General features: G+C 39.0%; 2 protein-coding genes across 2 annotated transcripts; one reads left to right on the forward strand and one right to left on the reverse strand.

Annotated features, from left to right (window-relative positions):
- Window positions 1-273: 273 nt before the first annotated feature.
- Window positions 274-1,452, reverse strand: LOC136820002 (uncharacterized). Its single transcript, XM_067076237.1, has one exon. It carries the CDS (start codon window positions 1,450-1,452, stop codon window positions 274-276), a length of 1,179 nt encoding a protein of 392 aa, XP_066932338.1.
- Window positions 1,453-11,499: 10,047 nt separating this feature from the next.
- LOC136820004 (putative nuclease HARBI1) lies at window positions 11,500-13,699 on the forward strand. Its single transcript, XM_067076238.1, has 4 exons — window positions 11,500-11,752; window positions 11,948-12,285; window positions 12,841-12,918; window positions 13,127-13,699. Exons 1-4 carry the CDS (start codon window positions 11,500-11,502, stop codon window positions 13,697-13,699), a joined length of 1,242 nt encoding a protein of 413 aa, XP_066932339.1.
- Window positions 13,700-19,977: the final 6,278 nt, after the last annotated feature.

A 19,977-nucleotide genomic window follows, 5' to 3' on the forward strand; every position in this document is an offset into this window, starting at 1 on the left:
GACCAATTTTTGGCTCCTTCTTCATCTTGATTTGACAGTACACATCAACTCCAATGATTAAATGAACTGGGATTTCCTCACGAAGGTCATCTGTGTTAAAGTCGATTTGTCGCAAATGATCATATGTTTCTTTGAGATTACTGTAATTTGGATTATCCAGGTCCAACAGGGTTTCCTTTTGGACTTTGTTGGCTTCACTTCGGACTTTGAAAGTCGTTTTCAGACTTTGGATTTCAATCTCGCATACTTCAAGCGTTGAATTTGATGTCGTCATCAGCATTTCGGTGCATCCAGTCTCTTGGCCAGTGTTGAAGATACGTAATTACTTCCTGTTCCACTGTCCAGCAGGACCCAACATTTGACGTTATTGACTTTCACTTGGACAATCGGGTAGATAACAGTGTCCCCAGCAGTTGATCCAGTGAGACCAGGTTCCTTTTTCTTGTCGCAAATTGATGTGTGGTGTTTTCCTCTGCAATTGAAGCACGTTCTAGCTTTACAATCAGAGGCCTGATGTCCACTTTTGGTACAGTTGAAACATCGTCGTTTATTTTGTAGTATCTTCCTCCGCTCCACTTTATCGGTAACTTTAGTACAGATGTTTTTTTTGTGATCTTCTCCGCAGTATGCACACTTCTTCTGAGTTTCTGTTTTGGTCGAAAAAGATGGTTCTCCTTTGTGTTGTGAATCATCTCGCTGATCTCCGTTCCGTTGATCATGTTGCGAACCGTTTCTTTGGTCTCGTCGCGAATTGTTTCTTCTATCTCGTTGCGAATGGTCTCGGTGATCTCTTCGTGAATCGTGGTTTTGGTCTCGTCGCGACTCATCTCTTCGCTGATCATCTCTTGAAGTTCTTGGGTTTCGTGCAATCCATTCCGATAGTGAGTTGACGAAGGTTGCAAAATTCCAGCTATGCCAGTCTTTGTCCAAACGTACCAGGTCTGATCGAATACCTGGTAACTTGTCGAGGGTCATTCGTGCGTATCCTTCAATTGAATTGAGTTTCCCCATTGTTTCCAACGATTGTATGCTGTTGACGAGAACTTCGTAAAAGTCGTGAATTTTTGTAGTGCTGGTTTCTTGGATTAAAGGTAGGGACATAATGCGTTGAATGTGTGCATTGACAACTTCGCTAGATGTTCCATATTTGCTTTGTAGAATGGTCTTGGCTCGCTCGTACCCCTCCGCGTTGAAGGGCAGCCAATTGATCAAAGATAAGGGTTGACTTGTTAACATATCTCGCAGGTACGAAAACTTTGTCACATGTGCAATTGTTGAAGTATCGATCTCTGCTTCAAATTGATTCCAAAACCGGAACCAGTCGATGTGTGTACCGTTGAACATAGCAATTTTGAGCTTGGGAAGTTTGGCATGCATCTGGGATTTTGTCTCCTCGCTGTTCGCTGTAATCTGTGCTTCTCTGTTTGTTACGATTGCCATCTGTTTTCCCATGTCGATCATATCTGCCTTTGCGATCCCCTTCAATGCATCTTTGATGCCGGTTACCATACTATCTTTGTTTGCAGTTGTGTTGACCATACATCTACTTCTTCTGGGTTTGCGTCGTTGGTCAACATCTCCTCGATAACATTGTATTTCAAGGCTTCAATGTTTTCCAAAGTCTTCTGTATGATGTTGTGTTTCTCTTTCAATCTGCGTTCGAGTTTCGTCTCAAGAACGTCGTCCATATCTTTGGTCGCATAATCTAGCAGTTTCAGCTTGACTTCGATCTTCTTACGGTCTCCCGTGTTGTGTATAAGGTAGTAGACGGTTCGTCGACTACTGTGAATTCGAAGCACGTAGCTCGAAGGACAGGAACGTCGCGTGTGTCGAATGTAGTGCTTGTAGGACGAAGCACGTGGCTCGAAGGACAGGAACGTCGCGTGTTTGTGAATGTAGTGCTTTTAGGACGAAGCACGTAGCTCGAAGGACAGGAACGTCGCGTGTGTCGAATGTAGTGCTTGTAGGACGAAGCACGTAGCTCAAAGGACAGGAACGTCGCGTGTGTCGAATGTAGTGCCTGTAGGACGAAGCACGTAGCTCGAAGGACAGGAACGTCGCGTGTGTCGAATGTAGTGCTTGTAGGACGAAGCACGTAGCTCGAAGGACAGGAGCGTCGCGTGTGTCGAATGTAGTGCTTTTAGGACAAAGCACGTAGCTCGAAGGACAGGAACGTCGCGTGTATCGAATGTAGTGCTTTTAGGACGAAGCACGTAGCTCGAAGAACAGGAACGTCGCGTTGAATGAGTGTGTCTATAGGACGAGACACGAATGATGAGTGTTGACCTGCTCCGAGAACAGAACTCGAACAGGAACGTCGCGTTGAATGAGCGTGTCTATAGGACGAGGCACGAATGATGAGTGTTGACCTGCTCCGAGAACAGGACTCGAACAGGAACGTCGCGCTGAATGAGTGTGTCTATAGGACGAGGCACGAATGATGAGTGTTGACCTGCTCCGAGAACAGGACTCGAACAGGAACGTCGCGTTGAATGAGTGTGTCTATAGGACGAGACACGAATGATGAATGTTGACCTGCTCCAAGAACAGGACTCGAACAGGAACGTCGCGTTGAATGAGTGTGTCTATAGGACGAGACACGAATGATGAGCGTGTGCTCAGGGAAATCCAATGATTGAATATCAGGAACGCAGTTTTGTTGAACGTGTTTGTTGAAATACGTTGTGTCCAAAATTCAAAAGTTGATTCGTTGATACAGAACTCAATTTGAAGATATCAATATAAAGTTATGTAACACACTAGCCCAATATAACATGAATGCTGACTCTGTTATGTAAGAAATGGTTTGTCCACCTTTTATCTTTCAACTTTCTCTCAATTAGGATGATTTCAATGTTTCTTACGAGCTCCTGAATTTTCACAAAATTTTGACAGAATTCTCTCTCTCTAGTTCTGATGGAGCATTTCCGATTTTACCAATGTAGATATGTTTCAATGCAATAATGTGCTTCTGATTTACGAAAATTTTGACAGAATTTCTCCTCGTAAATAGATGAGCTCAACAATTTGCTACAGAATTTCACACGTTTTAGAAAAAATGTCTCACCGATTTTACCAAATCAAACAAACGAATTTAGAAGAAGAGTGTGTTGTGTGTCTATGTTGTGTAACAACAATTTCTCTGAGAGAAGAAAAGATTCTTTTGTGTGTGTTTTGAAATGAAATGATCTTACGAATATCCTTTGGTTCAGCTGAGTGGGTTTACCAACTGACGGTATGTGCGGCGAAAAAGTTGGCTTTTAGAATCGCACCCTTACAGTGCAGAAAAAAATCGGTGAAATTCATACCCTTACAGTGCATTTTTTCAAATTTTAAACTCTTTTAGAGCAAAGAAAATCAACAATGCCCCCCGGGCAACAAATCCAACAAAAATCTCTCAACACTTAGTTTAAGTAATAAATTTCTTAATTATGTGTCACGATGTCTCTCAATTTTTATAGATACAAATCCAACCAAAGATATTCTCAAGTAAAGGTTTGTAAATTGTGTCGTCGTCTTTGGCTCGACGATGTTCTCAAGTTGACTGTTTAGAAGTCGTGTAAAATGTGTCGTCTTTGAATCGACGATGCTCACAAGGTTTGACTTGTCACGATGACAATCTCTCCGAGGGCACTTTGTGGGAAATTGATTCGACCACAAATAACTCACGGACACGGTTGGTTACAAAAACTAATAATAAAGTCTCTTTCTCCGGATCACCATAAAATATGTACACTATCAAAAAAATCCACTCCGTTCTTCCACTATTTAAATTCTATCCACTCTTCTCTGCTGTCTCCCATCACTAACTTGTCTTCTCTGCAACTAACTCTCACGCTCTCCATGTGCTCAAAATATATAAGAGCGCATGCGCAATATGCTATTTACACCTAAGTTATGTAACATAAAACATATACTAGTAAATATGTAACAACGAACTAGTAAATTTTCCTCAGGTTTAATGAAAGGGAAATTTCAAAGATTAAAATGGTAGAGTTTGACGACATTGCTAAGATAACACACTTCATCCACTCAATTACAGCTCTTCATAATTTTTGTGTTGATTAAAACGAAGTTGAGCTGAATGAAGACTTTGAGGTAGATGAAGGGTTGGACAGTAATGGTAATGAACTACATGAAGGAGATCGAGATGTTTTGAGAGCGAGATGTTTTGAGAGCTATTGGGTCCAAATATGAAGATGTTAAAAAGTTTCGTGACGAAATCGCTGAGGAGTTATACTTAGACTTTCATAATTGATCACATAATTTTTTGTCAAAACCAGTTTTAGTTAAATCATTTAAAGTTTTGATTTTGACCTCGTTAACCTTAAGTTAAAGGAAGAAATTTTAGCGGGAATTTAATTTGGCGGATTCTAGATTTCGGAATCCAATTTATCTACAGTAGAATTTTTTTTACATTTAAAAATTTTTAAATTGAAAATCTGATAACATTTTACATTAAATTAATTTTTCTCGTAAATTGTGACATACTATAAAATCAAATTTGAAATAGTTTGAATTTCAATAATTTACAAAATTATTATCTTCGATACAATACGCTTTTGAGTTATTCAAATGAATGTGTTCAAAATAATTAAACATTAACTTTCATTAACGTATCTCCTCAGTCCCTTTTTTTCAATTCCTCCAACATATCTTTAAAAATTTGATTTCTCTCATCTGCTATCCGCTCTAATCGATCGATTCTCTCGTCTGCCTTACGTTCTCGTTCTCTTTCCCTCTCTTCACCTTCTGCCTTTCAATTATCTAGCCAGTTAGTTAGTGCCTGAACTGATAGTGTGACTGTCGACTGATATTTCCTTTTCCGTTTTACCTTTTCTCTTTGCTGATTTCTGGCCGGCTCTGTGGGTATAGCTTGATCTTCACTTTCACTGTGTCCAACTTGCGTATTGAATGTTCCTTCCCCTCCTTTGTTGAATGTCAACGATGAAATGTTCGAAGAAGAAGCAACACAAACAGGCTTGATATTTGGATCATTTCTTTTTATTTCGTCCATTTCGTCGTAATATTCGAATTTCATTCGTGTCGATCCTGACGCTCTCGCTCCATAGTTGTTATCTTTCACACTGAAGAGAGATTAAAAAAATAAAAACGGAATTCAAGAGAGAAAGTAATAATTCTAAATCTCTTCTACTTTAATTTGGTGTCCGAACAATTTCCCCCTGGTGAATTCCCCCCGGTTAATTCCCCCTAGTATATTCCCCCCTTGGTGAATTCCCCCAGGAAAATTCCCACCCGGTGAATTCCCCCCTGGTGAATTTCCACCCATATATTTTCATATGTGTTTTTAAGTTTCGAAATCATGGACTGTAACCCCCGGGGGGGTACTAGGGTTGGCGAATGAGAGGTATGTGCGGACGGGACTGACCCTCCGAAAACTGACCGTTAGAGAGACTGATATTTTTGCTGAAAAGGTGACCCTTAGAGAGACTTTTTGAATTTTTTTTTTCGATTTTTGAAAAAAGTCATACCCTTAGAGAGACTTTATTACTATTTTTTCTCTGGAAATCAAAAAATTTTCTAAAAATCCTGAATTTTCCGACCCTTAGAGAGACTAATTTAAAACTTTCAAACCTCCAATTTTAGGGTCAAGGATTTTTACAAAGTTTTAAGAATCACAACTCAGGTATTTCAAATTACATGATTTTTAAGTTCACCAGGGGGGAATTCACCGGGTGGGAATTTTCCGGGGGGAATTCACCATGGGGGAATTTACTGGGTGGGAATTCACCGGGGGGAATTCACCAGGGGGAAATTGTCCGGGAATCGTTAATTTGGTTTGAAAAGGACGAAATAGATCATTTTAAGCTGAATTATAATAAATTGAATATAATAACGATAATAATTATGATAATAACCGGGATGGCACATTGCTATACATTGTAAATTGAATATATTAATATTCTAACAAATAATACGATTATAAACTGTATTACGTTTTATAGGTATGCTCCATTATTATTGCCCAGCAGGTCTTGCATTGAAGGGGTGTGGGTGCTGGGTCACTAGTTGGAATGTACTCCTTCATGTCATTGGCGATGTATCTCCAGACCTTTGTTCCTGAATAGGCTGCGTTAGAGAATTTATCCTGGTGTGCTCTGTATATATCAAAAAGTCGTAATTAAGTTCCCTTTTGCCAGCCCAATGGAACGTTTTAACCGTCGAGTGCTCAAAATTTTCAACGTTTTGTGTTTCGGATGTCGATGTTGTTTGGACTTGGAGTGCGGTTGCAGATGAGTGAGAGTGTGGTTGTGGGTGAGTTTCAGCGGAAAGCAGTGTATAATCTTACTTACTTTAGGCATCCACTTGGGGTGACATGATGTGTTCCCTCCATCTATCTCTGTCGTGCATCAGCCGTATAAGTTCCCTCTCTTCCAACCCAGTGTCTTCATGTATCAGTGATTTAATCGTTTTGGTTGGTCGACCTCTTCGTCTAGGCTTTTCAGGTTCCCAGAACAAAAGTTTTGTTGCAGGTTCGTTACCACGTATAATATGGCCAGCTAGGCGGAGACGGCGGATTTGAATGACTTTGCTGATTGGAGGTCGCCCTCCGTAGAGGACTCTGTTGGTGGTATGTGATTGGGGATTGATGTTTTTCACCCTTCTCAGCATCCTTGTGTAGGTCCCGTCAATTTTTCTCTCGAGAGATTTATTGAGGGACCAGGATTCACATGCATATAAAAGGATCGACATGATTGTCGCATCAAAGATCTTTAGTTTCGTTTTAGCAGAGATTTTCGACTTCCAGCATGTATCAAGCCTGTTGAGAGCAGACCAAGCTTGTGCCATTCTCGTATTGACTTCAGTAGATGTTTCGGAGTACGAGCCGAGGTATTTGAAGTCTTGGACCTTTTCAAGTTCTGATCCATCAATGGTTTTGAAGCTTTGGTTGTTTGTTGAGTTGATATGCAAGTATTTGGTTTTTTGTATATTCAAAAAACAAGCCAATAGATTGTGTTGCTAATTCAACTTTGTGGGGAACACGCTCTGCCTCTTTGATGCTTTCGTCAATTAGGGCAATATCGTCTGCGAAGTCTAAGTCGGCAAGATGAATTGAAGGGTGACGGCGGCTTCTTCGTCTAAACAAAGTCAATCCATCAGAACTCTTTATGGCCTTTCTTAGTGCGTAGTCCAGAACGATGATAAATAAGAAAGGTGCAAGTGGATCGCCTTGTAATACCCCTGTTTCGATTTTAAAGAACTCAGTTTCACCTTCCTGAGTAAGAACTGTCGCAGAGTTGTTTTCGTACATTATTCTGATGGCATCAACTATCTTCGGTGGAATTCCGTATGCATGCAGGATTTTGAACATACGTTTTCGGTCGATGCTGTCGAAAGCCTTACGGAAGTCGATGAATGTGATAACCCCTTCCATTTTGTGATTTTTCATCTCTTCAATTATTCGTCTGAGGGCAAGGATCTGGGATGATGTCGATCGAGAGCTACGAAAACCATTTTGGTTTGGTCGAAGTCGAAGTACTTTATCAATTTCAGGACGCAGTCTATTTAGAATCAAGCGATTATAGATTTTAGCCGAGACTTGACTGAGACTGATTCCGTGATAGTTATCGGTTTTAGTTAAATCACCCTTCTTCGGAACAGGTACGATAGCAGACAATCCCCACTCAGGAGGTCGAGCGCCATCTAGAGTTGCATTGCAGAAGGTAAGAAGAATTTCTTTACATTTAGGGAGCTTCCACAGTTCGAGTGGAAGACTATCGAGACCGGGTGCCTTGTTGTTTTTCATTTGTTTGATGGCTGATTCAATTTCCGTCATAGTAAAGTCTCCGGTAGAGATGTTTTCGTTGAGTTCAAAAATTTGTTGAGGATCAAAAAGTTCGTTTTCATCGGTGGTAACGTTGTTAAGAAGAAGTTTCTGGAAGTGGTCTTTCCAAGTTTTTAGTCTATCGTCTCCTGAAATGAAACAAGTAGAGGGCTTTTTCTTTCCCGAGAGTTCCTTAACAAGTTTCCAAGCGTTTTTTGAGCTGTTTGTCGATTTGGACTTGTCAAATTCGTCTAGGATGATGTTGATCCTTGTTTCCTCTTCTTGGTAATGTGTTGCCTTGAGGTGTTGTTGTTTTGACGATACGTCCTCCAGTGGTGCGTTTAACACTTCCGTGCGAGCTTTGGCGACACTTTCAGGTTCTATGGATACATTTCTTTCTTTGTTAGGTAGGACTGTTTTTGCCGTGTTGATACATTGTACAGCAAAGGATTTATACGATTTGTCCGTACAGTTTTCCCAGTTTACTGATAGATTCTCGTTTATCGAGTTTGCTGTAGTTGGATCAGCTAACTCTTTCCAGTTTAGTGCCTTTTGACGGTTAGTCTTTGGGGCACGGAGGCTTAGCTTGCACTTGGTCACGACGATGCGGTGGTCAGAACCGATGTAGCTGGGAGACCCGGCTACAATGTCCGTGTGGTTTTGAGGTATAGCATTTAGTTCGAGCAGAAAATATCAGAGTTTTGACATAGTAGCCGGGAATTATTGAAGATGTAAGAATCAGCGCAAAATTTGATTGGCTAATATTTTATTGTTATGATTTGATAAACAAAAGTATGACGTCAAACAGCTCTATTGTTTCAAGAAGTGGCGCGAGCTTTTAAATTGTTTTGAAAAGATAACGGTTTTTTCTTTTGTGATTTGAAGTGATTTGAATCGAGTCAATAATTCCATACTCTGTATTTCAGTGAAGTTGTTGGGATTTTGACAGGGTAGAAATATTTTTGTAACAGAGTATGGTCTCCAGACTAGAACCGATGGGATCAGAAGAAGAGTGTGCTTGAGAATCATGGATAGTGTTTCTCCATTTCTTTCGGCAGAGTATGTAGTCAATTTGGCTAAGGTCTCCGGTGGGAGATTTCCAAGTCCAAAGGGAGCTTGTTCGTTTTTTGAAAGATGTGTTTGTGGAGAATAAGTTGAATTCTGCAATGAACTCTTGGAGATAATCACCATTCTGGTTGCAGATGCTATGGTATGAAAAGTTGCCGGTTATACGGGCGTTGAAATCTCCACATATTGCGAGGAATGAATGACTTGGTATTGTAAGAACTATGTTGCGCATTTCAGTGTAGAATCTTTCGATATCTTTTTCATCGTAACCGCTATGTGGAGAGTAGCAAGATATTATACTGGATTTTGGGTTACCTCTGAAATCAGCGATGATAATACGATTTGAAATCTTTCGAACTGACGACAGAATTGGTAGAAGATCTGTTCGGATGATGATTCCTACTCCGCCAATAGTTGCATTGTTTGCTGCTTTCCAGGCGGAAGCAGTGAATAGTGTGTAACGATTCAATGGTTGAGCAATTATCTCAGGGTCGTTTGCATTATGGAGGAAGCGATGTTCTTGGATAGAGCATATTGGAATGTTGAATTTCTCAAGGTGGACGACTATCTCTTTTCGTGAGTTAAGAGAGTTCAGAGTGCGACAATTGAGTTGTGCGATGTGAATGTGATGCCTTTGGTTAAAGAGTCCTTTCTTTCTCCTATCATCGGGAGGTACCCTCCTTGTGGGGTTTGGGGTATCGCCGTCATTGGAATCGATTGTCGATACAATAGGTTGGAAAGGACGAAAATCAGGGGCTTCAACCCTGGAGCGATTTAAAGAACTGTTCATGTTGTCTAATGGCTGTATAATCCTCGAGCCCATTATCACTCAACAAACCTTGAGAAAAGTCCACTAAATCGCTCCCTGAATCGCTATCACTACTTTCGAGGATCTCTTTAACTGTCTTCAGTCTCTTGAATTTTCCAGCAACGCACTAAAAATAAAATAGAATAAAGCAGGGGATAAATATCCTGAATACAAATAAATGATAAATTTGTACTTGATAACATATAATATAAATGCAAATAAATAGAGTATTCAGATACAAATCTCTATAATATCTCTATATGTCTTTATTATGGTTGTCATCTCCTTGTTATTCTGATGTTGCTTTAAAAAATTAACCTTTTTGGCTTTCCCTTTATTTGATGTCTTCTTGGCCGTCATCTTCTTTTGGTTCTCTCGCTCTGTTCGTTTTCTTTCTTCCTCTTCTGCAGTTCCGCTTTCTTTTTCTTTTTGTCTTCTTTATCCTTTAATTTCTTCTCCTTTTGTCTTTCCTGCTCGTTCAATTTCTTTTGGTAATCCTTAACAAATTTGGACTTTATGAATAATTTGGACTTTATGAATAGTTTCGGGGCTTTAGGCAATGGTTCCTCTACAGAAATATCCTCATAGTTCACCGTTGCACAATAATCTTTTAAGTTTAAAAAGACGGACTCCATAATTCCACAACAGTGTTTTCACTTTTTTATTTGTTTTTATTTTCCCGCTTTCCGAGCTACCATAATTGTTTACATGGATTACGTAATCGTTACTCGCACCAACTCGCAAAAATGTCTCTAAAATCCCGCCATTTCGAATGGTTTGTAGGGATTGAATGTCCCAAAGATTTGCACATTTTTTTTGGTTGAGAAGAGGTTGAAATTGAGCTGCAACTCCTGCGACATATCCAAACAAAGTATCTCAAGAGGTAATGTTTTTGAATCTCCTCCAAACGCTGCAAACCCTTCAAATTTGTGACCAAAGATTCACAAATATGGTTTTTTTGCAGGGTTTGTAGTGACCAATAGTTTCTACCCAAAAAAAGAATAAGATTACTTTTTTCTAAGATCAATTTGTATAAAACACATGCATTTTTCCAGGAGCCCGAATTTCCTCATCGAACAGACATTTTAACAGATTAAATTATTTGAAAAATGTCAGCTATCTGTATAGCCTAATGATTTTGATTTTAACTTAACCCTTAAATGTTTAAGGCTTCCTAAAATTCACATTGATTGCTGCTATGCCAGTCGGTGCAAGGACTAGAATTATTTATTTTTTGGATTCTCTACCTCTGTACATAAGCAGTTTTGATAAAGACTGCTATATTGTTGTGAGTAAATGGCTTTTTCCTAGACCTCCGCCACCAGTTAAAGAAAATATGAAATGGCTCAATACATTTAGGCACTTTTGAAGACATAAATTGCCCTTCTTCCCACTTCTGCCACCATCACGTTGAAACATTTTTAAAAAGTGTGAAAAGTGGCTCCTCCAGCTAACTTGTGTCAGGCAACGTCTAAAACCAAGACCACGTTTCTTTCAATAAAGTCCCGAAACAGTGGTCCTTCTAACAAAAATCCCTAATCCGTCGAAAGGCTACTGGTCCTCACTCTAGGTCTTTACTTTACATTTTCAATCGGTTCAACATAAATTATGCCGTCTGCCATCTTGCGAATAAATTTATTCTCTGGTTACGTCCATAAATTATGTAAAAAATGTACACGAAAAATCAAAATCGAAAGTGAAAAAAGGACTCACAAGTATTTGTTGTTGCTGGTTAAAAAGTTTAACACTTAAAACACAAACAATCAATTATAATATGATGTCAAAACGTAGACAAATCATCTCAGCTCTTGCTCTAAGTCTATTTGATGACAATTAAATGGAAATATTGCGAGAAGAGCCAAGCACCTCTAAAAAACGAATGGTTATGGCAACTACAGCTGCCTTCTCTGAGATGTTGCCTGGTTGCTGCACCAGAGAAAAATACAGTAAACATAAAGAATTCGTACCTTTTATCGATACCTACCACCCAAATACGTTTACAGCAATGTTTAGAATGACAAGATCGACTTTTGACTCTTTACTGGGAGCAATTTGTATGGATGAGATATTTTTAAAACAAAATAGTGGAGGTATGTATAGTTATGTATATTGGATGGTATGGATTTTTTTGTGCAAGGGAGAATAATTTTTTTAATGTCTAAAGCATGCTGATGCTTATTCTAAACCCAATATCTCACTCAGTCTGGTTTAGTTGATACACGGCCACAGCCGAAAAATATTTTTGAATCGATCAAAGTTTGGAAAATATTCTCATTTTTTTGCAGGTATGGAGATGACTGCATTCAAAGACCAGCTGTTGATGTTCCTCTGGTATGCCGCAACACAGGACAACTTCATCCGCCTGGCAGATCGTTTTGGTGTTTGCACGACCACTGCGACATTAAGTGTCGATCGGATTGGTAAAGCAATTATCAATAATCTCAAGCACCTTATCAAATGGCCAAGCAGAAATGAAGCCAAAGAAACCATGCTGGCATTTTCAAAGAACGGCTTGACCAAAAAAATTGGTTCCGTTGATGGCTCTCACATACCGATCAAGAAGCCATTCAAAGGTTTTGAAACGTATTATAATCGGAAAGGATTTTATTCAATTAATTTGCAGGTAAATATATTCATAGATAAGAAACGAACATTTTAATTTCAGCACTTTTTCATAATTCTAAAAAGTGAAAGTTTAAAGAATTTTGCCAAAAAGAGGTTTTTTGTCAGAGGTTGTAGTTTGCCTAAAAAGTCAAAAAAAATTCATTTTATATTTCAGGCAATATGTGACCACAGGTTAGCATTTATTGACATTTACTGTGGTTGGCCTGGTAGCGCTCACGACAGCAAAGTTTTTCAAAACTCAGGAATAGCGATACAAATTGAAGAAAGCCCTAAGACAATGTGTCCGGATGGAAGTTACATTCTTGGTGACAGTGCATATCCCCTCTCCCCAACCTTTTTGACACCTTATAAAATATCGGGAAAGGGACTGAATCCTGTCCAGCGACATTTCAATTATGTCTTATCTTCCACACGTGTAATCATTGAACGTGCATTTGGTCTCCTGAAAGGAAAATTTCAAAGACTAAATCACATCGAAATGGACAACGTTGCAAATATTAACCAGCTTATATATACATGCATCATAATACACAATTTTTGTATTTTCCACAAGGAAGATAACTCCTTTGTTGTTATTGAAAGAGAAGCGCATGATGACGCTGATGATGTTGAAGATGTTCCACGTTTCGCAGTGGGCTCCAGATTAGAAGACTATCAAGCTTATCGTGACAAAATTGCTGAAGAGCTATACTTGGATTCTTTTTTTGCATTACTTCTCATGACATGACAATAATTTTCAAAAGGTTGAGTAATAATTAATAAATATTTTTAGATTTTACTTACATTCACAGGTTGTAGTTTGCCTGAAAAGTCAAAAAAAAATTCATTTTCTATTTCAGGCAATATGTGATCACAGGTTAGCATTTATTGACATTTACTATGATTGGCCTGGTAGCGCTCACGACAGCAAAGTTTTTCAAAACTCAGGAATAGCGATACAAATTGAAGAAAGCCCTGAGACAATGTGTCCGGATGGAAGTTACATTCTTGGTGACAGTGCATATCCCCTCTCCGCAACCTTATTGACACCTTATAAAAAATCGGGAAAGGGACTTAATCCTGTCCAGCGACATTTCAATTATGTCTTATCTTCCACACGTGTAATCATTGAACGTGCATTTGGTCTCCTGAAAGGAAAATTTCAAAGACTAAATCACATCGAAATGGACAACGTTGCAAATATTAACCAGCGTATATATACATGCATCATAATACACAATTTTTGTATTTTCCACAAGGAAGATAACTCCTTTGTTGTTATTGAAAGAGAAGCGCATGATGACGCTGATGATGTTGAAGATGTTCCACGTTTCGCAGTGGGCTCCAGATTAGAAGACTATCAAGCTTATCGTGACAAAATTGCTGAAGAGCTATACTTGGATTCTTTTTTTGCATTACTTCTCATGACATGACAATAATTTTCAAAAGGTTGAGTAATAATTAATAAATATTTTTAGATTTTATTGAAATAAATTTTTTGTACGATGTTAGAGAAATATAATTTCTTCACAATATGATTATTAACTATTGTAACTTATTTATTCTCATTCTTTAATGACAATTAAACTTGTTAATTCACATATTGTAAATATAAAAATTATTTAAGAAATAACTTACAACTCTTATTGGAATAAAATCAAATCATGCTTCGAAAGGAACAAATATTTTCAAAAAATTGTGCACATATTTAATACATCATGATATTATCAATCATCCTAATGGTCCGTAATGGTCCTCATCCGAAGGTAACTCCTCGTCTTTTTGGTTCGTTATTGCTTGTAGTAGCCCTTTCAAAATTTTGTTTTTTTCTTCTGCTAGTTTTTCTAATTTTTCGAATCGTTTCTCTAGTTTCTCTTCTCTTTCCTTTTCTTTTTTTTCTTCTTTTGCTGTCCATTGGTCAAGTCAATTCGTCAAAAAATGCGTCGATGACTCTAAAGTAGAAGTGTATTTTCTTTTCTTCGGTCTATCGCGATGCTGTTCTTTGTTCAATAGATCGTTCCTCTGTAGGTACCACTGCATCATTGGTTACGTTTTCTAATGAATCAGTGTTCCTGAAGGGCGCTACGTTTCCAATTTCATCCACTGGTTTGGTACTTGGTTTTCTGCTCAGTATTTGATTAAGCTCGTCTTGAAATTTACATGTTGTTGAGCTTGTCATGATGGAGGCAGATAGAAAAGTCAATTGAGACTGTCAGCTTTATGCTGGAAAAACTAGTATATTCGATAGTAAAAACGTTATGCGTAGCTAATCTACCATTATGGAAAATGACATAATAAAATACGGAACAAAAAGCAAGTAAGACAAATAATAGCTAAAAACATAATAAAAATATCAACACTCCCTCTTGAGGATTACTTTCATTTTCGTTTACTGTCCGAAAAGAAATTGTCCGAATTTGACTAGGAGATGTCTTTTTGGTGGTTTGGTGAAGACATCTGCAACATTGTCATCAGATGGTACATAATCAATAACTACATTTCCATTCGAATAGACTTCTCGAATAAAGTGGTAACGAATATCAATGTGTTTCGATTTAGAATGTTTAACAGGGTTCTTAATCAATGACAATGCTCCTTGATTGTCGTTCTTGATGATGGTTGGTTGTAAATCGTGCTCCGTCAGTTCATTTAGAAGACGAGCAAGATAGATGGTTTCTTGACATGTGATTGACAACGAAAACGTATTCGGCTTCACAAGTCGATAGTGCAACGGAGGTTTGCTTCTTGGATTTCCAACTGATTGGTGGACCATGTTCGGTGAGGCTAATGTGATAACCAGTGATGCTACGACGGTCATCAGTTGAAGACGCCCAATCAGCGTCGCAGAATGCGTGGATTCGAAGGTTGAACTGCGATTTTCGGAAAGTTAAATGTTCGACGCAGTTCCTTTGATGTATTGGAAGACGTGTTTGAGCATTGCCCAATCTGATGATTCAGGGCAAGATAGATGTCGAGATAATTTCGTCACGACAAAAGCGATATCGGGTCTTGTGCACGTCATAGCGTAAATTAGACTTCCAACCATTTTACGGTACTTCTCGTTGTCGGTCTCGTCGGATTTCGAATCATTGTAAGCTTTGAGGTTTTGCTCACATGGTGTAGATCGGGGTTTACAGTCCCATAGATTAAAAGTTTTTAAAACAGCTTCAAGGTAATGTGATTGCGACATGGTGATGAATTCCTCTGTCTGTTTGAAGTTGATACCGAGGAAGGTAGATAGTTGTCCGAGGTCTTTCATCTTAAATTTTGATGAAAATTTTGATTTCAGTTGTGCCATGTGGGACTCGGTACGTGTGGCGATAATAATGTCGTCTACCCAAACGAGTAGGATGGCGGTTCCACCCTGTTGAAAATAGACGCATGGGTCTGCTGATGATTGCTTAAAGGATAGTTCGTTAATGAGATAATCGTGTACAAGAGTGTGCCAATTACGACCGCTTTGTTTTAATCCGTAAAGCGACTTGTTCAACTTCCACACTTTATTGACGGGTTCATATCCTTCCGGTGGAGTAACATATACGTCCTCATCGATTGGAGCGTGAAGGTAAGCACTCTTGACATCCATTTGATGGAGTACTAGATCGTTCTGTATGGCGATTTGCATTATGGTACGGACTGATTCCATGCGGGCTGTCGGAGAGAACGTTTCGGTATAATCAATCCCTTGGATCTGAGAATATCCCTTGGCAACGAATCTGGCTTTGTAGATTGGAGAATCTGGATTTCCTTTGATGTGATGATAAACCCATTTTCCACCAACAATTGATTTGTTCTCAGGCGGTTCGGTTAACGTGTAGGTGTTGTTGAGTTGTAACGATTTAATTTCATCATCCATTGCGGCTGCCCCATTTTTGCGAATCTGGGCTGGTCATGGCTTCCTGGTAAGTAAGCGGGGCATTCACCAGGTAGCAAAAATCAATGAGGTTGATGGAATCGGTTGTCTCTTTCACGTCTTCATCTTTCATTGGTTGTTGTTGACGGCTCCTCAATGGATAGCTTTTACGTTGCTCTGGACTGACTACTGGCTTGGATGGTTCTGTCTCTGTCTTAACTTCTTGCTCCTCAGGTTCAGTTGGAGGCAAGAGTACATCTGATCCCGGTTTAGTTTCAAACTTATCGGTGAACTTTACGAGTCGATATTTCATGACAGTACGTTTGTCTGGGTGATAGACGAGGTATGATGGGCTGTCACGATCGTACCCAACAAAATAACCCTTTTTGCATCGAGGGTCTAGTTTCTTTGGGTCATGGATGAGAGGGTAGCAAACACTTCCGAATAGATGCATCTTCGAGATGTCGGGTTTCCTTCCAGTGATTACGCTGTACGGTGTAGTTTCCAATCTTTGCACATAGCAACGGTTTCGAATATGTGTGGCGGTTAGGACAGCGTAAGTCCATAGTGACTTTGGTAGGTTGGCTTCAATTAACAAAGATCGTGCCATCTCGAAAAGTGTTCTCCAGTTTCGTTCTGCTGTCCCATTTTGGTGTGGCGAGTAGGGCGATGTCAATTCATGTTTGATATTGTACTTTAACAAAAGTGCTTTGAATTCAGCTGATATATACTCTCCCCCCATTGTCACTACGTAGACGATCGGTATCTCCTGTGGGTAGAAATTCAGTATAAAAGTTGAAAGTTTTAACATTACCAAATGGGTTGGTATCCGCTAAGAATTTCTCGGTTGCTTGCAATGCATCTGACTTGTTTTTCAGGAAGTATGTAAACGAGCATCCTGAAAAATCGTCAACGAAAATCATAGCATAGCGGTGGCCATCTTTAGCTACAGGATCAACAGGACCAGCAAGGTCAGTGTGGACTAATTCGAAGGGTTTGGTAGCTCGGATGTCAGCATCTCGGTTACGAGTGTTGGTCTGTTTGGCGAGAATACATGTTTCACAATCAAAGTCACTTTTATCTGAAATGTTCATGCCTTGGGCAACTCCTTCTAGCTTTTTGACGTCGGAAAGGTTGCAATGACCTAGAAGTTTGTGCCATGTCTTGAGCGATTCGGTTCTGGTATCGGATACTGATGTCTTACAGAGGTAGTACAATCGACCATGTTGCTCGATCGGGAATGTGGTACCATCAGTGGTAATAAGTTCAGCATGATCACCTTCAAAGTTCAATTTTGTTCCTTTCTTTGTTGCTGCTTGGACTGAGAAAATGCATTGTGGAAATGAAGGTACATACAATACATTGTCTAATTTTGCATTAACAACTTTTCCAGTGGAAGATAACAAAGAAATTGACACTGTCCCTTTTTTCTTTGCTAGGTTGTTAGATCTGGAACCATCAGCAAGTTCGATGAAATGTTGGTCTGGTTTGAAAGTTGTATCAATGTCAATAAAGTTCGAGTCTGTGTCACAATGTGGGTGGTTGCACCACAATCAACTAGAAATTTGTCTGATGAAGTTTTTAAAAGCAGTTTGTTGCTATCCTCAACTGTGAATACAAATGAATGTCCTTCTGATTCGTCCGAAACGGTTTTAGCTGTGTGTTGTTGTTTTTGTTTGCGACATGTCTCGTTCGAATGGGAATTGGTTTTGTGGTACAAGCAATACGGTTTGTCGTAGTTTTGCTTTTTTGGTTTGCGACAGTCGGTTGATTTGTGACCAGCAGCACCACAATTAAAGCATGTGAGTTTCTTGGTACGATAGGAGTCTGTCTTCATGATATTATCACCTTCAGTTGAGTCAGGACGTTTGTTACGAGTTTGTTCTGTATCCTCGAAGTTTTTGAGGGCTTGTTTGAATTTTTGAAAATCTTGCACTACGTCCTCTGATTGGGTAGTAACGGCTATAAAGGATTTGTATTGATCTGGGAGTCCTTTTACAACCATGGCCACAAGAAGGCCATCACTCACGGTTTCCTTGGCGGTACGTAGGGCATTTGCAGCTGACTCAGCTCGTAAGATGTAGTCAGTGATTGATTCATTGTTTCGTTTGATCAAAGAGGTTAACTGAGTGTACAAAGTTATTATTCTCGGTTTGCCTGAACCAGCATAGTGTTCCTTGAGGATTTTGAATGCAAGTCTACCATTGTCTCTTGCATCTCTCATAATAAGTGAAATGGAACGTTCGTCTAAGAATTGGATGAGTTCAGAGAAAGCTAATTCGTTTTTCTCAGCTGTAATTTCATCTTCAGAAACGAAAATATGTTTCAGTTTACGAATGTTCATGTATCCTAAGAACTTCACCTCCCACAGCTCAAATTTTCTTTCATTTCCATCGAAAGCAATGTTCTGCCAAAGATTGTTCACACTGGGCCCATAACCTGTTGAGCTTGTCATGATGGAGGGAGATAGAAAAGTCAATTGAGACTGTCAGCTTTATGCTGGAAAAACTAGTATATTCGATAGTAAAAACGTTATGCGTAGCTAATCTACCATTATGGAAAATGACATATTAAAATACGGAACAAAAAGCAAGTAAGACAAATAATAGCTAAAAACATAATAAAAATATCAACACATGTGACTCTCTTCGCCCAACTTTGTTTTCGATTGTTGATCATCACCCTAAAAGACACATAAATATCCTAAATTTAATGAATAATACTGACAGGAGGAGTACATGCTTTTTTATAATGTATTTGGCCGATTTTCGGAATTTCCCTAGAGTAGAATTTAACTTGGGATATGAGCATTTTTCAGCCTTGTAAAGCCCTCGACCTAAGCATCTCCGAATTTAGTTTTTCCGAATTTAGTTTTTCCGAATTTAGTTTTTCCGAATTTTGTAGGCTTATAAAAAATATACTGGATTTCGGGCAGTACATACACATGTATCTCCCACTTGCGTTGGTACCCCTAAGATAATAAGTAAAAAAAAATACCCATTGTACGCTTTTGTCAGTGTTCGCCACTTTGTTTTGCATTGTGTAGCTGATGGTACCGGATTTCCAGATTTAATCTTTCTTTTTATTCCCTGGTGGATCATTTCCCAAACTTGTTTCTTTCAGTATCGTCCTGTATGAAAATAAAATTCTCGTAATGCTTTTCGTATTCATTGATGAAAATGAGGGTGATGGACTTGCTCCATGAAGCAAACTGCCCAGGACCTTTTGGTTGCTCTTCCTCGATCATGGGAACGTCAGGATCAGACTCACTGTCGGATTTGGTATCATTATCAGATTCGGATTTAGACTCGAGGTTGTGTGCCTTGTGTGTTGCGGATGTCGTTTTGTGCGTTTTAGAAAAGTTAGGGGTGTAGCGTTTAGGCGTGGCAATGTTTATTTCGACGTTCGTGCTATTAAAATCGACAGTTTCTTCGGTTTCTTCATCCTCGCTATCGGAATTGTGCAAATTAATCCTCCAGAATTCGATAAGAATTGCTCTTTTAAAAAAATTGTCAATTATAAAAAATTCAAAATACTCACATTTTTCAAAGATTTTTTCATGGATTTAACTGCTCTTCTCACTTCAGGATCTCCAACTTTTGATGACTTTTTTTTTTTTCGTTTCCGGTTTTCTGTTTTTTTTTTCTTTATTTTCTTTTTCCAAGTAATTATTATAAATATATCCTGGTACATTCATTTTCAGCCCTAAGCCTAAGGCTGTCAGGACGGTTGCAACGTCGGTCAATCGCTGGAAACATTCCATTTTATTGATTTGAAGATTTTACACAGCAGCGAAACAATTTGCTTAAATGGTGTACCGGTAACATTCTTAGCTTGACTATATTTCTATTGTTTTAT

Source organism: Clytia hemisphaerica, unplaced genomic scaffold (genome assembly GCF_902728285.1).
Source record: "Clytia hemisphaerica strain Z4C2 unplaced genomic scaffold, Clytia hemisphaerica genome assembly, whole genome shotgun sequence".
NCBI classification, from domain to species: domain Eukaryota; kingdom Metazoa; phylum Cnidaria; class Hydrozoa; order Leptothecata; family Clytiidae; genus Clytia; species Clytia hemisphaerica.

Excerpts from the sequence above, each read along its gene's own strand:
- LOC136820002 (XM_067076237.1), bottom strand. The coding sequence starts at position 1,452 with ATGGGAAAACAGATGGCAATCGTAACAAACAGAGAAGCACAGATTACA.
- LOC136820004 (XM_067076238.1), top strand. The coding sequence starts at position 11,500 with ATGGAAATATTGCGAGAAGAGCCAAGCACCTCTAAAAAACGAATGGTT. Across the intron at positions 11,753-11,947 it reads TTTAAAACAAAATAGTGGAG|GTATGGAGATGACTGCATTC; the intron begins GTATGTATAGTT and ends ATTTTTTTGCAG. Across the intron at positions 12,286-12,840 it reads TTTATTCAATTAATTTGCAG|GAAGATAACTCCTTTGTTGT; the intron begins GTAAATATATTC and ends ATTTTCCACAAG.